Genomic DNA, 22715 nt, shown 5'->3' with positions numbered 1-22715 from the left:
TGTGGGCAGTTCATTCTCTGTCCTCCCTGATACTCTGCAGGGGAGTGCTTGGGAAACAGACCACCAGAGGGCAGATGCCAGACCACCCACAGCCATATGTGGTCTACCACGATTCCAATTTTTGCCTCAGCGGTCTGCAGTCTCCTAAAGTTTGGGAACCACTGGTCTAGTGCTACCTGTCACCAACACCACCCCTCTACTGATTTAAGAAGGAACCTAAGTTTTCCAAGAACAAGGACAAATGCCTTGGGCTGTTGCTCATTTGCAGTCTTGGGACAGCAGTAGGGAGGGTGATTAGGGGATGCTTTCATGACTTTAAGAAATGAACAACAACAAGTCTGGGTTCACTGACTAGATAAAGAGGTGCAATCAACTGTCACACAAAAAACTGGATACCTGTACCTATTGCCATCATATCCTTTGGTGAGACCCAATTCATATAACACCAGTTGCTATGGCTCACAGGCGCTGCTGCTATTACCACTTCTATCTGTCTCTCACTCTGCTTTTTGATCATGGACTACTGTCCTTATTGCAAGTTAAACCCAAAAAAACTAGGACATGCAACAAAATTTCAGAAACAAAAGTGCATCTTGGTCTTTTATTTTACAGTACTCTGCTTCACCCCCTCCCTGAATGGGAGTAAGTGGCTTCCTGGTGGAAAAACAGTAAAGGGACTACAACTGGAGACATCATTAAAAGAGCTGAATGCATCTCAGATACTGCTGACTCGAATATTGGAGAGGGAGCTGGTCTGACTACAGTCTTGAATAATCTATTGCTGGGGGTGCAAAGGATCCTAGGAAGGAAGGAAGAAAGGAGGGAGGGCCCAATATGGGCAACTGGCATCTCGAAACTTCCAGGTAATGAATAATCATTTTTTATCCCAATTCCACATTCCCAACTTTGCCAAAGCACTTCAGAATTCATAGAAAGTCTACAGCTTGAAGGAAGTCATGTAGGTCGACCAAATTTCCATAATTTAAAAAAGTTTTTTAAAGTGACTGCATATATAATTTCAATGGGCAGAGGGGCACAGAGAACACAAGGTTCTGTGCATTAGTAAAATCTCAGAGAAACAATCCACAACAAACAAAGGTGACATATCTAGGTTTTGACATGGTGTATTTTAATCAATGATAAAATGAACAACAGAAGCGAAGGAAGCATAGACGATCTGTAAAATCTGAGAGAGGCATGCATGAAGCTAGGGGTGACTTATGCTGCACAGATGGCCTCCACCAAAGATGACACAGGTTGGATGGCTGACAGAACCAGACAAACCACTCCAGGCGTCTCATAAGAAACTGGACACTGGGTGGCCTTCACCTAAGAAATGAATTTAGTATGAAATGAAGCAAAGAGAGTCACACAGAATGATGGAATACACAAGGTACTCCTTAACACATCCATTTCCCAGACTTGATTTTTCCTTCTGTACCAATGCTCTGTGATAAAAGTAGCTATTATTAGAGATGATTTCTAAACCACATGACACCTGGCCTGTAGAGGCCTGTTTTTCAGGTGAAAGAGTCACAAGGTATATAGAGAAATCTGAAATGGAGAAACTGTTTCCCCAACATTTTCTCCAGCTGCCTTTAAGAACAGGAGGAACTACATCCTGAAGTAGTTAAGGTACTTTCACATTAGCCGTATAAGAGATGCTTCGAATGCACCCAGATTGTTAAAAAATTTGAAAGGGGGACATTTTGACATTTATCAGTACATAACATTTACCTGAAAATACTTCCAGCACACACAAGGGAATGCTGGGTTGTGGGAGTTCTGTTATTTTTCACATACTTGAATCAGTCTTTAATGGGGGGGGGGGGGGAGAAGAATATTACCAGCAGTGACCAGAGGGAAAAAAAGCAATTTATGCTCTCGGAATGCAAGATGAATTTCAGTCTTCATAACATTTACAACTTGCCCTTTATAAAGCAGCAACCTTGGTTAAAGCACATTCTTCACTTCCTACCTAACACCTCTGTCTTCTCTTCCCCCAATGTCATCAACCCTCAAACAATTTAGGAAGGATGCACTTATTAATAAAATTGGGGCAAGCCAGGCATAACTTAAGCAAAAGCCCCACAACTTCACCTCCAAGTCCATCATGGCCCTTGAATATAACTAACCACTGAATGACACATGATAGCGATCTGCCCCTTCAACATTGTGCAGATTAAAAAGATAAGGGACACATGGGATGGAGAAGAAACAAAGCAGCAGAACATGATATTCTCTACTGTCCCTGCTCCAACTCTTCCTCTTCCTAGCAGAAATCTTGCAATTTAACCAATTTTGTGATTCAACCAGATTTGCTCCTTGCTACTGAGTTTGATGTTCCCTGGAGATCAATTGCACTGTGAAGTCTCTTCTTGACTGCTTTGCCCAGAAAGAAACTTCAAGGCTGCAGTGACCCCATTCAGTGGGTTCGAGGGGCTCAAGTAATGGGTTTACATTTCCTTGGGGACAGTTGCCCATTTTCAGTCCAGTAATTTAGAGAGAAAAACCTTCCAAAATCCCATACACCTCAACCTCCCCTCATGTTTTTGAATACAACAGAATTGTCAAGGAATTCCCCTTATTTTGGAACATTTCTGTTCTGTAAAATTGGCACCCCTTACTTCACAGAACATTCACTGCTATACATTTCCAGTTATGCTCAAGACCCCCATCTCACACACAGATCTGACTCTCCCAAAAGGATTAATTACAGCTGCAAATAGCAGCTTTCTCTCAGACTATTTCTTTCCTCAAGGCAGTTTAGGCAACCATCTCTTTCACAAGATGTTGCACCTGGCATTTAACTACCAACACAGCCCAGCTGGGAAGAAGTAACAAACCTGGTGCCCAATGCCTCAGAAGAGAAGTTTCTCCCTTGTTGCGATTATGTTTGGTTTGGGCACTCAATGAAAGCGGCCATACTACTTCCATAGCTCCATCTGTTGCTCAGACAAGGGCTGGTATAAGAGGCTGAAAGATTCTAGATAATCTCTCAAACACTCTTGGCCCAAAGTTTAAGACAGGCACCAAAGCTGGGGCAATAACACAAATATTGGTCATTGTGAGATCATCAGTGGTAAAGGTAATAGGCAGCAGAGCTGGAATTAGCGAATCAAAACCCTTTTCTCCAATCTCTAACAGCCCTCACTAAATACATGGTCTTCTGGAAATGTAATCTCTTTACCCTGTCCACTCTTCTGTCACAATATTTAAAGCCGTGTGATTTTGGAAAAACTGATGCAAAATATGTTACAGCACAATCCTATGCATGTCTACTCAGAAATAAGTTCCATTGTGTTCACTGGAGCTTACTTCCAAGAAAAAGTGCATAGGACTGCAGCCTTAATGTTCCTACTTTTGCTAAAGATTTACACTGCTAGCTCCTACAAAATATTGCTGGAATAATTCAGATCAGATAATCTATGAGTAACTTGAGAACTTCCATAGGGAAGTACCAAGGATCAAATTGCTCAAAAAGGATAGTACTGTTTAGTGTATATAAGTATGTGGTTCTGAAGCACTTAGGATTATTCTTGGAGCCCAAGCCTCAGGAGGATGACACAATACCATATAACAAAGTACAGAGAAGCCTATCCAAAGATGTGCACCCATTTACAAGGTACAGGACCATATACCATTGGTCACCCTCCTCCCCCACAACAAGAAAGTTACAGGTAGGTCCTATGTTCAATCATAAGGAATCAAAATCTTGATCAGACACCAAGTTAGGAGTTTCCAATCCAGATGGAAAGGTCCTGTGGTTGAAATGCAGCTACGGAAACACTGAGCAGAGTGTCTCTAATCTTTTTCATAGTAATGAAAACTGCTACATAAATTATTGCAAAACTAAAGTGTAGTGCCAGGTAAAATCAAATGTTGAAATAAAAAAGTCAAACTCCAATTCTGTAGCAAGTGCCCTGCTTCCTGGAGAGCTGTGCATTGGTCAGTATTCTTGGTAACTGGTAAAGTTATCTGCTATGAGCAAATTGCAGAGGACATTTGTAATTTCTGGTGCCAAACGCTTCCTAGTACTAAGACATTTGTCCACAAGCTAAAGTCTTATTGTTTTTACTGTTTTAAAAGAAGAATGTTTGGCAATTAATGGGTTTCCTAGGCTTAGCCCATATTTTGATGAGGTTTCCTCTTAACAGTCCACCCACCCCATCACTGCTTGGGGTTTAATTTTATTTTGATTTGACCAATGTAGCCTAGCCTGGTTCACTCCCCCTTGTATGCGGACCAGAGAGAGTGACTCACCACAAGTTGAGTATTTTCAGGCAGCTACAGACAGTGTGAAGAGAAAGAGAGAGAAAGAAAGACAAATAAAAACACAGAAAGGAAGGAAAAGCCATTAGTTCAGAAAGTGAGATGGAAGCATGTCATGGCAAGTCATGCAAACATGCACCGCAGATCAATAGATGCACACCAGGTTCACCTGCCTTGTCAAACGTGGTTCCACCTAAACCTCCTGCAACTAAGGCTGGGAGACAAAGCATGATGGGGTGTTGCCAAGATACGCAAGACAAGCTTTCATGACAGCCCAAGACAACTATACCAGGGCATCAGACTATCGCCAATGAAGAGAATGCGCTCTAGGGGACAGTGACCAAAGGAGCAAGAAGGTATTCTCTAATCTAAAAGGTTTAGAAACATCCGGAAGAGTTAATAAGGAAAATGCTCAAGATACCTGGCTAGAAAGGCCTGGATGCAAGTGGCTTAATGCTTTAATGGAACACAGCAGCTGACCAAAGATATACACCAAATTTATTTATACCTACTTTGGAGAAAGTTCTGGCACCTATAATGTGAGGACAAGGTAGTGTCCCCTAGTACTTTCCCACATGCTTTGGGAACATGCATACTTAGTACGACTAACATGTTATTACTTCTATCTTCTTTAGAATATGGTTGCACTATGCAAAGGGAGCTTACAGTCTACCCTAGGAAGAACAGAGAGATAATGGCAAGTGGATGGGAAAACAAAGTAGTTGCGCTAACTGCAAATGAACTTGTAGTAAGAGTAAAAAAGTGGAGAGACTTGCAGTTAATGACTAGACAGGATAAGCTGGCATGGAAAGTAACAAAGGTAGGAAGCAGATTTGAGATGGATTTCAAAAATTTCAGAGGCAGTGTCAAGCAAAAAACAGAAAGGATGCAATACATAAAAGAAGCATAGGTAAAAGGTTTTTATATACTGGTGCAGACAATTTTGGAGATGTAGAAAAGAAAGAGCAACAGCATCGAGAGGGCAAGAAGGAGGCAATCAATGACCCCAGGTATGCTCAGGAAATGGGAAAAATATAAAATATTTGCCAACAATGGGAGGATGAGGAAAGGAAGGGTAGATTAGGTGGGAAGATTAGAAGCACTATTCTTATCAGGTTGTTCAATCTGGGACACTGGTAGGACACGGGAATGCTATGCTCATGGGATATAGAATAAAACACTGGAAAAAATAGTATCAAAAGGATTTCTGTATGGAGAAATATTTGTGCAGCTAAAAGAACAAGATAGCTTTGGAATAATAAACAGAAAAGAGGAGAGGGAAGCAGAAGCAGGATGGGATGAGACAACAGAGCAGGATGTGAGGAGAAGTCAATGAAAAAATAAGCTACTGGAGCAGCAGAGATGAGGAAGGGAGGATGGAACAAATTGTTTAAGGACAAAAATGGAAAATGACAGGGAAGGGGATAGAAGAAAAAGAAGAGGATTTAGATGAAGATAGAAATTCACAACTGGTTTTTCCACTTTTCTCCTCAAAAATTACAAGATATTTTGCAGTAGGATACAAAAAGCAGAGGGGAGAACTTCAAGTGCAAGACAAAGGAAGCGTTTTGAGTTTGGAGGGAAAGGTGGGATAAAAATTACTTAAATAGTATGGGGGACACATAGCAAGCCTGAAGAACCTGTCACGGAATGAAATGTAATTTCAACTGAACAACATCTACATGGTCTGTAAGGAAACCCAGAAGGGAATGGTGCTTAAATTAATATTAAATTAAATTTTTAAAAAATCAGCTGCAGTTGGAAATTGAAGGGGCGAAACAGAAAAGAGTTAAGTGAGGGAAACTAGATAAGATCCTAACTAGATGTAAAAAATTGCTGAATGTGAATTTCTTGGCTTGCCAAAGTTACTGTACAAGTCAGCCATATTCATTTATAGTTGAATCCTATGCGCACAGCGCCCATGTCCATTGAAATGAAGTAGGTGCATCTACTGTTGTATAGAACTGGGCTGTTTGCTGTCTCCCTTATACTGTTGCTATAATACTATCCTGTTGATTAAGAGTGCAAACATCACTTTTAGCATACCTAGACCCTTGAGAACCCAGCATAAATGTGCTTTTTCTACAAAAAGACAGATGCAGAGGAAGTACAGTGTAAAACTGCAAAAACCTCCGCACCATTACACTTATTCCACAGCTCTCTCTCTCCTAATCCCATCCCTGAAGAAACCCATCTTTTTTGTCCAAATAGATTAGGTTGTGATGCAAGAGTAAGGAAAAGTGGCTCATGTACTTAGTTGCATGCCATTTCTCACTAAGGCTGCAGTCCTCTAAGCACAGTTACTTGGGAATAAGTCTTATTGAATTCTGTGGTTTTTACTTCCAAATAAACATTCATAGACAACAGCAATGAATTCATCACTGAAGAATTCTGGATTATTTTGCTTATCTGGCCTTTACAGCAAAGGAAGTCACCTAAACTTGGCTTAGCTAATGTGGGACTGTCAGAGCAGAAAGCCTTGCGCAGAACAGCAAGCAGAGCACTTTACTAAAGATTTAATTTATGGAGAATGACAAATATTGAGGCCCAGCCCACTGTAGTGGCACTCAATGGAAGCTAGCCCACTGTATAATTGATGAGAGATTCTTAAGCAGACAGTATAGAATAATGTATAAAAGCACCTAAAAATATACCCCCTCATCAATAAAGAGACACTCTGCAAAGTAATCAAGACTGAACACTTAGTTGGGAAGAGAGAAATTATTAAATTTGCCATAAGGATCTTATTCATTTAACATATTAGCAGAGGTGTTTGAAAACAATGTTATTTAATTTACTTAGAAGTAAGCCCATTATATTCAGTTAAGACTTAGGCTGTAACCCTATCTTACTAACTGGAAACAAACACCTCTACACATTACTATCCTGCCTTTCCAAAGCCCAGAACTGCTTCGAAGCTTTTTTTAAAGAGTAAACTCAGCAATTTGCAAAACAATACTCAAGAACAGCAAAATGATGCCCAAGGCGACTCCCTTCCTCTCCAACTGGAGACCATGCTTGAGCACAGATTAGAGGTAATATATGTACTTGCTCTTCTGGCAGGTAAACAGTTATTTTCTGGCCATCTTCAGCACAGGGACCCAACTGAAATCAATGATTGCTGAGAGATTCATCACAGCCACAAGGCAAGACAAACAACTGTCATGCCTCAAGTCCATGTAGCCTTTGTGGAATCTTCTCCCCATGAGGATTGCATTAGACTCCAACATCATGGTTCATGAGGCGATAACAGATCATGCAGAGGAGGATGGCATCTCTGGATGACAGAGATGGAAAAATGGCAAGTGTTGTTCTTCCAAACCAAAACATACCTGGCAAAAATAATTTCCAGTTTCCATAGCAAAAGAGAGCTTATTTACAGTTTTATTGATAAATCAAAATAATGTGTTTGATCTGTAAATCTTTGAAACTACCACAAGATTTTAAAACTAAGAACAAAGGAGAAAAGTGATCCTGGCTGTATAACAATTACTATATCCCCCAGATTACAAAAATGAACTAGTTTTGCATATACAGCAATTAAAAACAAGCTATACTCCTTCCACATACTATGCATGCCACTTGCAAATTCTGCTGAAATATTTCTAATTTGCAGTACATGCTCTGGCTGAAAAGAACATTACCTAGGCACTGAAAGTGAAAAGAAGCTGTACCACCACCAGCATCACTGTGGTTATCATGCAAAAACAAAGGATTTGAGGGCAAGTTATGGATATAGGCAACAGACACAGGAAAACACAAACATATCAAACACACAGATGATTCAAGGAAAAACCTGCTTGCACAAACATACTTAGCTTCCTCTACTACTTCCACCTCAGTTCGGGCTGCAATTTGCGTATTCGAAGGTGCTCCTGTTGGCTCATCAACGTTCAACTCACCATTGGTTGAGCTTACCACCTGAAACAAACAAAAACGAACAAAAAATAGCAGAGAGAGAAAGAGAGATCATGTTAATTGTTCCAATTTTTGTCAAAGCAGAACTAGTTATTGCATATAGGACATCAGGGGAACAGGAAAGTGTGCTCAGAAGTGTCTTTTCCTTTACTGGACATAGGGAGCCTAACTTTAGACTAAAAGTTCTTAACAAAGTTTCATGCATGGTTTTTGTTTTGTTTGTTTTGGTGTCAGGATACTGTTAAAAGTACAAGTCCAACCTTGTTATACATGGATTTGACTCAACATGAATGGCCACTGCAAATGAGAAGGAATGTGCTGATCCCTGGAGAAGGGGAAAAATGCATCCCTTTAAAATCACAGTTTAAAAAACTGCTTTTCTTACTGTTGTAGAGAGACAGTCATGCAAGTGATTACAGGTGTAACTCACTCATGGAAAAATCCATGGATTTTTCTATCTCAACATGATGAGAAGGGCTCTCTAAACTAAAGGAAAACAGTCCTTTAACAATAGCCTTGTTAATGCTAGAGAGGGCAGCCAGCTGACAATCCATCAATCATTCTCTCTCCAGGCACTTAGAACCCTCCCCTCCCCCTGAGCATGTGAAAGAAAGATAATCACTTTGCTCTGGGAGAAGGGAGGGGTCCGAGTGAAGCCTGGCTGGAAGTGAAGCCCTTTTTAAGTGCCTGGGAAGATACTGATTGATGATTGTCCACCTAATGACACTGTCTTATAACACAAAGGTCAGCAAGGTCGTTTTTAAATCACTGAGCAAAGGGATATATTTTTTTAATGGATTTAATTTAATGCGATTTTTGCCATCCATGTGAATTCTGGGAATTGGATCCTGGCAAATAATGAGACTCATCCTGTATATACCTGAAATTTATTTTGAATTCCACCAGTTTAAGAGTGTGGGGTATAACATTCACATTTTGGATTTTTTAGTCCCAGTTTGGACCAAAAGTGACTAGGAGAGAGCCACAATATACTAAGCAGAAAGCATTATGCAAATATGCAGCACAGCTGATAGAAAACACGGATGCAAACTTTTGCTTTTTGAATTCCACTTACAGATAAAATTATTTACTGACCTGTTGCATTACATACTAGTTTACCACCCATTTAACCTATTATCAGCTACCTTGTACCTAACAGCCCTGTTTTTATAGATGTTAATTATTCTGGGAAGTTACCTGCTGCTATCCCCTCTTTACCTATCAGCTTAGTACTCTTGGCGCTTGCAGATGCATGCGCCAAAATGTTAGCTCCTTTCTAACTGCAGTCTACATGGCTTAGTTATTCAGCAATATTCAGAAACACCACGTGCTTGAGGAAAGATGAAACTGGGACCAAGTTAATGCACCCTGACTCAGAATCCCCAAATTGCATTATATCTTGAGCATGAGTTGGCCCTTTAAAGATTAAAAGAATCTGCTCACATGTTCTGAATGGCAACAAAATCTTTCTGTTCCTGCCCAAAGTCTTCTGTATGTTTTACAGTGTCTGTGTACCGTTGCTTCCTACTGAGATTCACTAATATCCAGTATTGTCTCCTCTTTTTTACTTTCTTCAGCATGCCTCAAGGCTGAATAAATTAGAACTGATGAAAAATGAAGTGCTGAAGGTCAGCACTGCAAGTTTGTTTTTAAAACAAGATTAAGAAGTCCAGCCACTTCTGTTTTTAGGAAGAAACTGACTAGAGATGTATCAAGTGAGAAAGCATACACATTTGAATCAGCTTACAAAAAAGTGGAGGTCAACAGTATCTGACAGTAAGAGGAAAGCTGTGAAGAACAGGAAAGCACACCTGTACTGATCCCCCATGCCGCTCTGAAGCCAAGTGGGACGTCAGGAACAAAGCATTGGTCTGCCGCACTGGCGGAATGTCCCAGTCTCCTCGACGTTCTGATGCCGTCTGCACAGGTGTTTGTAAGCATGAGAGCAAAACAGACAGGAGGAAAGATAGAAGTAAACCAAAGCAAAGCAATGTTTTCATTTTAAAGTACATGACACTGGCAGAGAGAGAGAGAGAGCCAAAGCATTTATGTATTAATTGACAAATCTACCATCATCTTTTGCATAGAAGCCAAAAGGTGTTAATAGTTCATGTATACCATAAATGTATAGCTTGAAAAATCAGAAGTCAGCTAATTGCTGGCTCAGCAGTCAATCATTGTACAAGCTTTGTCCAGGAAAGAGATGTACACTATTTATCTGCACAAGGAGAAACAGCAGGACTCTGGGGGCAAAGTTAGATGTGCATGCATACGTGTGCAATTTTAACATGCTTCCAAAGGAAGTTCTTTTATCTGCTGGTGGTTAGTACTACCAGCTAGGGCAGGGTAAGTGGATGCCCAACCCAGTCAGAACGCACAAGAAGGGGAAGATTCACTCTTCCACCCACTGCCGTTATTCGACAAACATTGTTTGCCTGAGGTGCTATTTGCCCAATGCACACTCCCTGAAATCTGATGTTTCCAGTTGTTACTACTGCCGGCACTTTTCCTAATATATACAATTCTAAATGCTACTTTTAAAAGAACATTCTGGATTTTAAAAAGAGAAATAAAAAGCAGAAGAAAGCACTCTTCTGCATGAGCTTTAATTCAGAACGGAGGTTACAAAGGAGCATTGTGTCTCCCCATTACAAATACTTGCTAAGCCAGGTGAAGAAGAACAAGTTGCCCTTCACTGTTCTGCTAAATATGGCTTTAAATATGCATGTGGCTTTAAGGAAACTGTTAATAACCACGTTCATCTTCATGCCTGCCATGAAGGAAATCTGATTCCTCCAATTAAGTTTCAATACAAGGGACACATACACAAGTTACATACAGCATACTGACTTGACTGAAACTATGAACTATGCTGAAACATACAGCATACTGACTTGACTGAAACTATGATTGCCGCAATGATGGCAGACAATTGGTTAAGTACCCCTGCTAATTGGGTAAGAGGCACTTTTTCAAGTGGGTGCTCCTTTTTTTAGCAGGGGGAGAGTAACTGGCCTACCTCACCCCAGCACTGACTGTTCTAGTGGCTGTCTGCTGGTATTCATTTGCATCTTTTTAGATTGTGAGCCCTTTTGGGACAGGGAGTCATTTAGTTATTTGATTTTTCTCTGTAAACCGCTTTGTGAACTTTTAGTTGAAAAGTGGTATATAAATACTGTTAATAATAATATGCATATGAACAACGCTTCTGTTGAGAGTAGTGCTTCCCAAACATGTTAGCACTGGGACCCACTTTTTAAACAACAATCTATTGTGACCTATTGGACCAAAAAACAGATCTAAAAAGAAATTATTTATTAATAATACATTATTAATTAATAATAGGGGTTCTGTGCTCCCAAGGCTGGTAGAGATCTTGCATATAATATGTGCGTATAGTCATTTGCTAGACTCTCTCTAGAAATGGAGTTCAAGGGCTGTTCCCCCAAACCTTTCCAGGATAACCAGAAGGCTCACCTGGAGAGCAAGATGGGCAGTTAGGGACTTCCAGGCCAGACAAAAGGCTGAAACTGGATTCACACATGATCTACAGCATGTTAATTACTAGAAAAAATCTGAAAATGTGATATTTTAATTTGGGGGCACAAAGATTGCCTCAAACCACAGGTCAGCATTACAGCTAATAATTTCTTCTGCAAACTGGGCAGAGATGCTTGCAAAGTTGTTTGCCATTTTTTAAATGTTTCAAAAACTTTTTGCAACCCACCAAAAATTGGCTCATGACCCAGTTTGGGAAACACTGCTCTAGACCAGAGCATAGACACGTGCTTCAAAGGGTACTAATTATATGGATTAGTCCAACTTCCTAACTGACCACAGCAGTGAGTTAAGTAGAAAACAATTTTCAGCCAGCAAGAAGCAAATACTTATTGCACATTTTCAGCATCATTTGAGTTCTGCTTATTAATTTGTGGTTATTTCTGCTGGGCTCCCTAGACTCACACCTGCTTCTTAAAATATCTCCTCTTTAGTAAGATGGGAAAATATGCACTCCTGTTCCAGTTTTCATTTTAGCTCTAGTCTGCAAATTGCTTGGATTATTGTGACTTCTTGGTTTTTACATCCTTGCCCATGCAATAATCCCCTGCATCCAAATCACACATCAAAACAGATTACTCCCTCACCAGAAATTCTGATCACATCTTAACACATGCTTTTTTTGCTACTCAATTCAGATCTGAGACAGAACTTGTCCTTCTGACTCGTAGTGAAGCTGCTATGTAATTACTACAATCCAAGCAGGACATCATTGCAATTTTTTTGCACACAGTTCTGTGTTCAGACATTTTTCTGGTTGTCCAGTGCGTTACAAGATTCTCCATTATAAACCCATCAAGTTACAGGTAAGAGGAACAGTTAATATGCACGGGTTAGGAAGGATATGATCTGACCAGTCTTAACAACCCCAGGAACGGAATACGGCGGTGTTTCACAGCCTTTGCTTTCTGTTTCTTTTTTAAAATTTTTAGTAAAAGCTGGAATGGAAAAGGTATGTTTCATTATTGCATTCTCCAGTAGGTGTTACCTTACAACCAACTGGACATCCAGCCCTAGCCTATAAGGCAGAACCAACGGGAGACTGCCATTAAAACTGATTGTTTTTCAACAGGAGCAGCACATCTTCACCCTACTATGGCTACTGTATCTCTCCTCCCCATCCCATAAAACACTTTTGCAGCATCAAAAGTTTGCTCTCTTTTTTGCTCTCTTCACTTCTCACTTTTGCTCTCTTCATTTAAGGTAGGCAGGGATAGAGAGTTCTAGAATTTTGTTTAACTTGCTCTTAGTTACGTATCTGCAAGTCTCAGAACTGGGAGAGTGAGGTGAACAGAAACAGAAAAAATGGGTTGTGAGAGCGCTTTGCTTTGGAGTAAAACAGCTGTAAGAAAATGTTAGGAAGAAGAAAATTATTTTTCTTCAGTTTGAACACCTTTGTTCTTCAGTCCATCCAAACTTAATAGTTTGTGACCACAGAGACAAAGTTGAAAGCCACCCTAAATCCCGGGAATAGCTCAAAATATCAATATATATTTTGTAATATAAGTTCACATACCTGATTTCGGTGAGGCTGTATTGACATGCGTTCCCTATGCATGTGGGTCTCTCGAGTTACAGATGGTCCAGATTCTACATGCATTGGCCCCACTGGAGTGGGCTGGAAAATAAATACAGATGTAGCCTTTTGTGAATGCAGCTTCACACAAAAAGAGATCTGACCTATCATGAAGCAGTAATTTGCAACTTAACAATGTTAAAGGAACCTAATGAGAAAAGGTCAAAGCAGGACACAGCTTGTCAGCAACTTACAATTGGCCTGCCAATCCAATCGTAGGCATAATCAAAGGTGTAGCCTCTCTTTTCAAATAACTCTGTGAAGATTGTCCGTAGGTAATCATAATCTGGTCTCTCAAAGAAGTCTAATCGTCTGACATAACGAAGATAAGCAGCCATCTCCTCTGTTAAAGGGAATGAGAAAGAAGCAACATCAGACAATCTGTCCAAAAAAAAGTGAAGCAGAATAGGTTTCAAGGTTACCCAATGGTTAAATTGATTAGAAGTCTATGGAAGCAGGTGAGATATAATTATTTGATTTTCACCTCGTTTTTCTCCCCAAAAGGCACCCAAAGTAATAGCCAAAAGTCTGTGCCACAGGCCTATATCAACTCATATATATTATATATTTCCAAATGGTTTCCCTTGAGTTCCAAATGGTTTCCTTGAAGTCTTTTAGATGTACAAAAAGGCATTTTCCAAAAACAAAATCCATTATGGGCAGCAACTTATGGAAGAGGAAGTATTTATACCAGTACTTTCTGAATCTCTCACTGGTGGGAAATCAATAAGCATAAAATATTTGTGGAGTTCTTGTTTTTCAACTCCAAAATAGTTCCAGCATTTGGGGTAAGTTAAAAGCTTGGTTTCAAATAGGTGGGCTCCTATCTTAAGAAGAGGGCTCAAAACAGATTATAGAGAAGAACAAGAAATGGAGGGTAGCAACATTTTTTAGACATTCATTCAATATGAGCAGAATATGAATACACATAGGAGACAAGGCCTATGTTCTGAATTTGATAGCAGTAATAAGCTAAGTAAGGCCACAACCAGACACTTTGAAGAAGGTCTCAATACAAAATATGAATGTTTAGAGGGCTACTTTCTTTAAGTCATGGTCACTTCCTTCTGATCCTGAACTGAGGCAGATGTTCTCAGCTGAACTGTATTAGCTATCAAGCAGCAAAACCAGCTTTTTCTGTTGCTATGTTTCATCTAACAACTTCTGTAATTGCCAGATTACATCAAAGTCATTTTTAAAAATCCATAAAATGAATTATAATGCAACAGATGAACAGTAAAAGACCAGCCAAAATCTAAGCAACTGATTTCCAGAGCTCCAACAGCTCTTTGAAAGAAGACTGCCTTAGCTAATTTGTTTCTTTTTTTTAAAAAGAGCAAGAGAGTTCCATGACCAAACAGGTCCGGCCCCAGATCACCAATCTCCACTTCAGATGATAGAGCATCACCAAGCAGAGATCCTAAGGAAAACCTTACCAACAGGTACATATGAAGAAGACAGTTCTGGGCCCAAGATGCTTATGATTTCAAAGGTCTAATGCAGCATTTGACTTGGTTCTGGGAACGAGACAAAACGTTTCTAAATTTGGCATATATGTCTGGCCCATCAACACAGTGGCAGCATTCTGAGCTTCTTTTTAAAGAGTTCCCAAACTACACCTAGAGCATGTTAGAGTGAGCATAACCTGGATGTTACCAAAGCATGAATTATAAGGACTATGACATTTCTCTGCAGAAAAAGCCTCATTTGGTGTACTGATTTGTAAAAACACCTCCATGGGCATCTAGGCAACCTTGAATCCCAGAACACATTCAAGCTGCGAACATGAAGAGTCAGCAGGAATACAGCCTGTGCTGGATGGGGCTGTGTATCAATTCTAGATTCCCAGCCAGCAGTACTCTTGTCTCATCAGGATTAAGTTCATTTGTCCACTCTTACCCAGTCTATCATCACTTTAAGACATTTATTCTAAAACTCACTCTCGCTCCAAGATGAGATGAAAAAGGTGTGTATCATCAGCATACCAATGATACCACACCCCAAATCTCCACACAACTGGAGCAACAAGTAAATGTTAAATAGCAGGCAACTAGATGAAACCATGTGGAGTCCCACAAGCAAACAGGTCAATGAGTACAGCACAAGCCTCTCAGCACCATCTTCTAGGACCAACTCTCCAGGAGGGATTAGAACTATTTCAGCCATATCCTCTAGGCCTACTTCAAAAACACACCCCAGAAGGATACTATAGTCAACAGTATTGGTAAGCCACACTGAGCTCCAGAAAAAATAACTGAGTTGCCTACTTCCTGGCACAGGAAGTTCATCACAGTGACCAAGGCAGTTTCTATCCTGAAGCCAGGATCATTTGGTTTCCTCATACTACATTTACAGGTCAGTACTTCCAAAAACAGACAGAAGGGGAAAAAATATGACCACTTCCACAATGTTACAAAATAGAAACATTGCTTTTGCTTACTTTTCACTGCCATGTGAACTTGAAAAAGGCAAGAGGAAATTTTAAGAAGTAATCAGTTTTCACACACAATAGCTGGCTATGAACACTGAACCTGAACTTTAATACTTATACAAGTCAGGCGAGGCTGGCACTAGAGGTTGGCAGTAGCGGACAACAATCAAGGGCCCACGGCACTCTGTGCCCAGTGCTGATTTCTAAGATCACAATGGTGCTCAGCACCTTGGTGGTGGAGCAAATCTCTCCAAATAGGAGGGGACCCAAGGAATTCAGTTTGCTGAGGAACTCCAAAACCTCAATCAAGCTTATAATGTCTATAAGTACAACTATTTAGTGAAATATCTTTATTTAGCACAGGCCTGTCAGAGCTGCAATTGCTGGACCAGACAGCAACCTGGCTATGCATTGCAACCTGCCACGCAACTGAATCCTGCATTTTTGTGGCTGAAGGCAAACTGCAAACACAGACAATTCATCAGCCACCAGACAATTTGTAATAAACAGCAAGGGTGTAACAAACTTGGCAGGGCCGAGTCAGAACCAAAGTGATACAATTTTTAACCATCATTATGAACATTATCAGGTGGTGGGTGGCTGCAGTAAGTTAATATGTCACTGAAGTGTAAAGTCAACTCCAGATGTTTGCAAATATTGAACACATCTGGAATTCTCATCTTCATACACATTTGTTTTGATAGGTGTACCCTGAACTTTAAATAAGGAATCTGTGCTAGTCTCAAGGAAGGCCATTATAAGGATAACACACCACCCCATCTGAAGTTTACCTGGGAAGTTCTCACAGAGAACATCAATTGGAGTGTTCCTCTTTGTGTCCCCAATCTTCTGATATCTCTCTTTTAGCGTATCAGCCTGTACAATGCAAAGAGATTTCTTATTTTAAAGCACGCAAGCATTAATAGGGCGACACAAAGACAGTCATGCCCTAAGCCTCACTCATCCCATTGCAATGCTCCATTAAGTGCCACTTTGCATATGCTTTTAAGAACAGAAAGACCGCCTGAAGTTATCTTAAATAAATAAATTCAGGATTAATAATGCTGATCTGCCTTACAATGTATGTGAAGCACTTTGGACACTTTAAAGCACTATATAAATTACTATTGCGCCTAGAAACTTTAAAGAAAGGCAAGAGAACAAACCAACAGCCATCATACGTCCAACCTATTTTGCTTGGCACTGTTTGAAGGACTATGTACAGAAAAAAAGAGACAAAAATGAAGTGTTCTTACACACATGGTCAGCATTTATGAACTTACCGTATAAGCATTGTGCACAAGAAAATAGAGTGAAGGTCTAAGCAGGCAGAGCAAAGAAAGAAGAACGGCCTACACCTGCTTATTAGCCTCCAACAAGAACACACTGGGGATAGGGGCTCTCTCCCTCAGGAAAGGTCATCTTAAACTTGTGCTTATTTTGGTTGTATTTTAAACAGTTACAAGACACCTTGTAAGATTAATTTAAAAGGCAGAATATAGATTTCCTACACTTCATAACTCCTGGTCCCCAAAATTTCAGGAAAGTCCCTCTGCCCATGTCTACAGAATATTCGATTTACTTGCGCTTCTGTAGAAGAGCCCTGTTTGTGTTTCTACACATTCCAGTTTAAGAAAAAAAGAGGTTGAAGCTATTTTTCAATATGTTACTTATTTGGGTATCTACTCAGAGAAATTGCTGTTCATTCCTATGCTTCAATCTCAGCAAGTTTCAAAAAGAATGCCACTGAAAACCATCATAAGAACATAAGAACAGCCCCACTGGATCAGGCCATAGGCCCATCTAGTCCAGCTTCCTGTATCTCACAGTGGCCCACCAAATGCCCCAGGGATCACAAGAGACCTGCATCCTGGCGCCCTCCCTTGCAGCTGGCATTCTGACATAACCCATTTCTAAAAACAGGAGGTTGCATATACACATCATGGCTTGTAATCCATGATGGATTTTCCTCCAGAAATTTGTACAATCCTCTTTTTCACTGAGGCAATTAATGTTGCTGTGCTACTAACTAGTTTGAGACAGGAGTTACTCTAGGCTAAGCTTCAGCTTATGATGTGGTTGGAGAAGTGTTGAGAACCTTGCGGCTGAGCTCAGGACAAAACATGGATACACCACCTGTTTCATGCCTTCTCACAAGCCATCCCCAAAAAATGTTAGCAGAGAAGAACAGAAAATATATTTTCCACAGAAGAGAATATCTCTGTTTAGTAAACTTCCATGTAGTATATATTTTAGCATATACCTTAAGACCTTGCCATGGCAAACTGCCTCGAAGGAAATACATGAACATATGGCCAAGGGCTTCCAGGTCATCTCGCCGACTTTGCTCTGGCAAATTAAAAGAAAAAAGAGAACATATTACTGCTTTGTCCACTCTACTAGAGATGCCAAATAGTTATATTTCTAGCTGCAGCTGAAATATGAAAGTAGAGATTTTGCCCACTTTTGGATGTCCACTTGTGAGATAAAGCAAGATATAAATCTGTAAAAAAATAAATTTCCTGGGTTCAAACATCATGGCAGATCCCAGTGTGTTTTAAATTTGGACCCCAATTTGAACTTTATGCCTTTGAGCACGTAGGGATGGAGAGAGCTTGTTTGTCCAAAGTCCAAGAATATTGCACAAAAATCTGATTAAACCATGGTTCCATATGATATCCGAGGGCAGCTTCAGAAAAAACAGCACTGGGTAGCCATCACTGCAATATGAGGAGTGAAGGAATTTATACCTCTTCCCTCAACACCAAGAGTATTGTGTCTGCTACTGCATAGTCAGTGGGCAATGAAATATCTGAATTGCCCCATACTACATGATTAATGTACTACATGATGTTCTACAATAGTTTATGGGCCACACAATTAGTGGTAGTTTGAATATTCTAACCCTAATGTGTCCAAGAGCAAGGGGAATGGTGTGCTGGGCAGAAAACATGTGCACATTTGTTCCTCGTTGCATGTTTGGAATCAGGTCATTATAGCTGGGGGAGCCTTTATAAGCAAGTTCTCGCTCCAATAATGAATACATATACAATATCACATGGGACTGTCATACTTTAGAGCAAACAAAATGTACGAGGATACTGAATGATCAAATTTGTAACATTTTGGTCAGCGCTTCTCTCTCTCTCAGAGAGATAAATATATATATATCCCCTACTTGAATGGCTGTGCCAAAGTTGCGCAGCAAGCCTTGGGAGAATCTGAGAAGCCAGAAGAAGAAAGCCCCAAGAGACATGCCATGGACCAGCAGCCTATAACCTGCAGACCTATCCAGTCTGCAAACCACAGTTTTGAGTAGCATTGATTTAGGTGATATTTATAGAAGAGGAAAGCCATTTCTATAATACACTTGATTTTTCAAATAAACTATTGCAGAGCAAAAAAAATTCAGGTTTTTTTTAAGAAGCACCCATTTCGGCTTCATATTTTGTCTTAAAAGTTTTCAAATTTAAGCAACTCAAAGATTAGCTGCCTAGCAATCACATTCAGAGTTTGAAATAGCTAACAATATCAAAGCAGCTGTTCTACAGCTAAGAAACAACCCTGAATTAGACCAGAGTACAGTGCACATGAAACTGGTAGGGAAGCTAAACAAGAAGTTAATCAAATTATAACTCTGGTACCCTAACTAGACCAAGTGAAAAGGCCCTGAAAAGGCAGGCATGACTTTGCAATAAAAACAGCTTAGCAATCCTTGTTCCAACTTTATTTTCACATGCAACAAGTCCTCTTAAAGCTACTGTTATGTCTTACTCCATTTAGTTTCAAATTAAATTGCAGGGTTGAGTTTCAATTCAAAACATTCCACTGCCTCAGTTTTGACAACATTTCAAAAGCCTTTAGTGTACAGAAAAAAAAACTCCAATTAACTTAAACTGAGCAAACCTTTGCCAAGATGCGTGTTGATGGACATATATCTTGCTGTTCCGGTTAGGCTCTTGTGTTCCCTATATGGTATGTGTTTTTGTGTTTCAGGATCAATGTACTCCTTGGCCAGCCCAAAGTCTATTATGTGAATGATATGTTCTTTCTTATTCCCTTGCCGACCAATAAGGAAGTTTTCTGGCTTGACATCTCGATAAATGAGATTCTTTGAGTGCACAAATTCCATTCGAGTGATCTACAAGAGGACAGAATAAGAAGTTATTTAACATTAGAAAACATTTTTCAACTGTTTGCAGACAACACTACTCTAAGTATACATTAACTGCATTACAAGGTGTTAATGCATATTTGGTCCATAAGATATTCTTTTAAAAATCATAGAGTTGGAAGGGATAAAGTCCAAACCCCAGCTTATGCAGGCTGTCCAGCTACAACATGTCTACATCTAGCCTCTGCTTATGCCATTTCTGCCCAACACTGCATATATGCAATAGGAGTCAAATGCGTACACCTGTGGGTTGGGCAGAAATGGGTTAAAAACTGCCAACAATGGAGCATTTGTCACTTTTTAAGACATGCTGTTCCACTGCTGACCGGTTCCTACCATCAGGAAGTTCTTTCTAATAGTTAACTGAGATCTCCTTTGCCATAATTTAAACTTGGTCCTGCCCTCAGGAGCAACGGAAAACAAATCTAGTCCATCTTCCACATGATAGCCCCTCAGATAATTATAGACAGTTATCATGCTCCCTCTTAAACATCCCTTCTCCAGACTAAACATGCCCAGCTCCTTCAACTTGCCTTCATAGGACATGATTTCCAGTCCTCCTAACTATATTAGGGCGCAATCCTAACCAACTTTCCAGCACTGACTTAGCCGCAATGCAGCCCTCAAGGTAAGGTAACAAACATGCCCTTAGCTTGAGGAGGCCCCCTTGACTACCTCCCCACTGCAGGATGCAGTGCACGCCACATAGGCACAGCTATGTCAGTGCTGGAAAGTTGGTTAGGATTGCGCCCTTAGTCGCCCTGTTGTGGACATGCTCCAATTTGTCAATACCCCTCTGCACCACCCAGAATATTCCAGGAGGGGTCTGACTAAAGAAGAATACAGTGATACTTTTCTCAATACTATACTTCTGCTGAATTGCATTTGCCTTCTTTTACTTCAGCTCTAAATGGACATGTTCTGTGGTTCATCACAAGCACTGGGAAAATAATGGCCCTGTAAGATGCTCTAATCAAACTGCTTGAATTGGGCCTGGAAATGAATCAACAGACAGTGCAGCCATAAGAATTGAATTACCAATCTCTAACTTTAACAGAAGCTGCTGCATTGCCATTTCCGAACCATCTTCAAGGGCAGTCCCACATAGATTGTTGATCTTTTCATTGAGGAACACCCATGTTCCCATGGAATTCTCTTTGACCTTGTTATAATGCGTCTGATCTGTTGAACATGACTACTGCCATTTAAAGTGCCCAACTCCATTTTGAGAGCTAGTGTTTTCAAAAATAGCTTTACGTGTATATCTTTGTTATAATCTAAGCAACAAGACCTGATAACACACTTGCTACCTTAATATTTTTAAATGATGAATTTTTAAAAGATGTTTTTGAGGTTGACACAGGTTCAAACAAAGCATTTCAAAAAAAAAGATGCAAGAAAAAAACAACAAGCCAGGGTTACTTGCAGACAGTGATACTGAACCAATTTGTTGCTTTCTTGAATGCAGCTGTATAAACTTGTCTACAAAATCAATAAGTATTTAAAACTATGCCATTCAAGTGGCTCAGGATGTAACTAGGATTGTTTATGTTCAAATCCTACTAAATTGAACCTACAATGAGCATGGGGTCATATGTAAGACAGAAGTTAACATAGGCTGAAGAAGAGCAGTTGTTATAACAAATTCATACTGGAAAACAAATGTTTTTGGAAACAAAAGCTTGGTTGTTGCACACAGCCCAGACAGACTCTTCCGTCACTCACCAGTTGGATGGCTATCATTAAAACAGTCTTCAGAGTGAACGTTCTATCACACAGATCAAATAAGTCCTCCAAACTTGGGCCAAGGAGTTCAAGTACCATGGCATTGTACTTTCCACATGGCCCATAGTAAAATACCTGGGGGAAGCCTTCAACTGAAAGGATAATAAAGAGAGATAACACATTATGAGAACCGCAGAATTATCACAGAAATCACAGAGAATTTTCTTAGGCCTGCAACCTTTTTTCTGCCAGTCTAATAGGTCACCAAAATGGTTCTGATAAGTATCTAGTATTAGAGTTGCATTTGCTTTGAAACCAATGAAAAAATGAACCAAATGGAGTCCAGTTAATTAATCTTTCATTGGTACCAGAACAAATGACCAAAACTCCTGAACAATGAGTTATTTCCTTGTGACCCATTTGGAGCTGATTTGTATTGAGGGGGATTTCAAACACCCTGGATTTCAGAACCCAGCTGTTGGGGGGTATGAACCATCTCTTCAAAGGATCCTCTTGCCCCAGTAGCGTGATATCCCACTGAAAGCGATGGAAAACAAAAATTAACAGAACAAAAAATGAAGCTAGGAAAAAAGTGATTTCTGAATCACTAAATTAATGAAGTTCTTATTAAAATCAACTGAATAATGAAAACAAACTTCTGCATACACCTAGTAACTACCATTATCTCCCTACCATGTCTTCTCTAGAGCAAAGTGTTATCTCTTCCAAGCAATATGTTTTCAACCTTGGAAGCAACAGCAGCATGCTGATTCAGAATATATGGTTCATTGTAGTTTTGAAGACTGCAAAACAGTACCATGACTTCACAAAACACTTTTCCCCACCAAGGACTGTTATTTGTTTTATAGGAGCTTGGGTTTTCTCATTACCATCAGTAAAGTCTGAAAAAAAATGTTTTTCAACCACAAAGAAAGAAAACTGTCCTAGATTGAAACCCAAGTCAGAAAGGTATAAGAGACTCTCTCTTGTATTAATACTTAGATCAGTGCTTAGATTCCCCCCCTCCAGGAATGCCACCTTCTTCCTGCTGCTGCCCTGAA

At 40.0% G+C, this 22715-nt stretch overlaps 1 protein-coding gene across 5 annotated transcripts in view; it reads right to left on the bottom strand.

Moving 5' to 3' along the window:
* CSNK1G1 (casein kinase 1 gamma 1) overlaps nt 1-22715 on the bottom strand; it is a 50075-nt gene that overhangs the window by 3145 nt on the left and 24215 nt on the right. For 3 of the 5 annotated variants that reach the window (XM_066634843.1, XM_066634844.1, XM_066634847.1), the window contains 8 exons: nt 21655-21806; nt 19662-19896; nt 18019-18104; nt 16547-16631; nt 13519-13667; nt 13265-13366; nt 10002-10109; nt 8087-8193 (listed from right to left, as the gene is read on the bottom strand). In XM_066634843.1, the coding sequence (XP_066490940.1) occupies nt 8087-8193; nt 10002-10109; nt 13265-13366; nt 13519-13667; nt 16547-16631; nt 18019-18104; nt 19662-19896; nt 21655-21806 (1024 nt within the window). Of the gene's footprint in view, nt 1-1177; nt 1330-8086; nt 8194-10001; nt 10110-13264; nt 13367-13518; nt 13668-16546; nt 16632-18018; nt 18105-19661; nt 19897-21654; nt 21807-22715 lie in introns of those variants that run through there. The other 2 variants (XM_066634845.1, XM_066634846.1) reach the window with 2 other exon arrangements.

The sequence above is a fragment of the Tiliqua scincoides genome, chromosome 8 (genome assembly GCF_035046505.1).
Source record: "Tiliqua scincoides isolate rTilSci1 chromosome 8, rTilSci1.hap2, whole genome shotgun sequence".
Taxonomy (NCBI): Eukaryota; Metazoa; Chordata; class Lepidosauria; order Squamata; family Scincidae; genus Tiliqua; species Tiliqua scincoides.
Note: the sequence above shows the minus strand (reverse complement) of the source record. Positions and strands in the feature narration are given on the sequence as shown.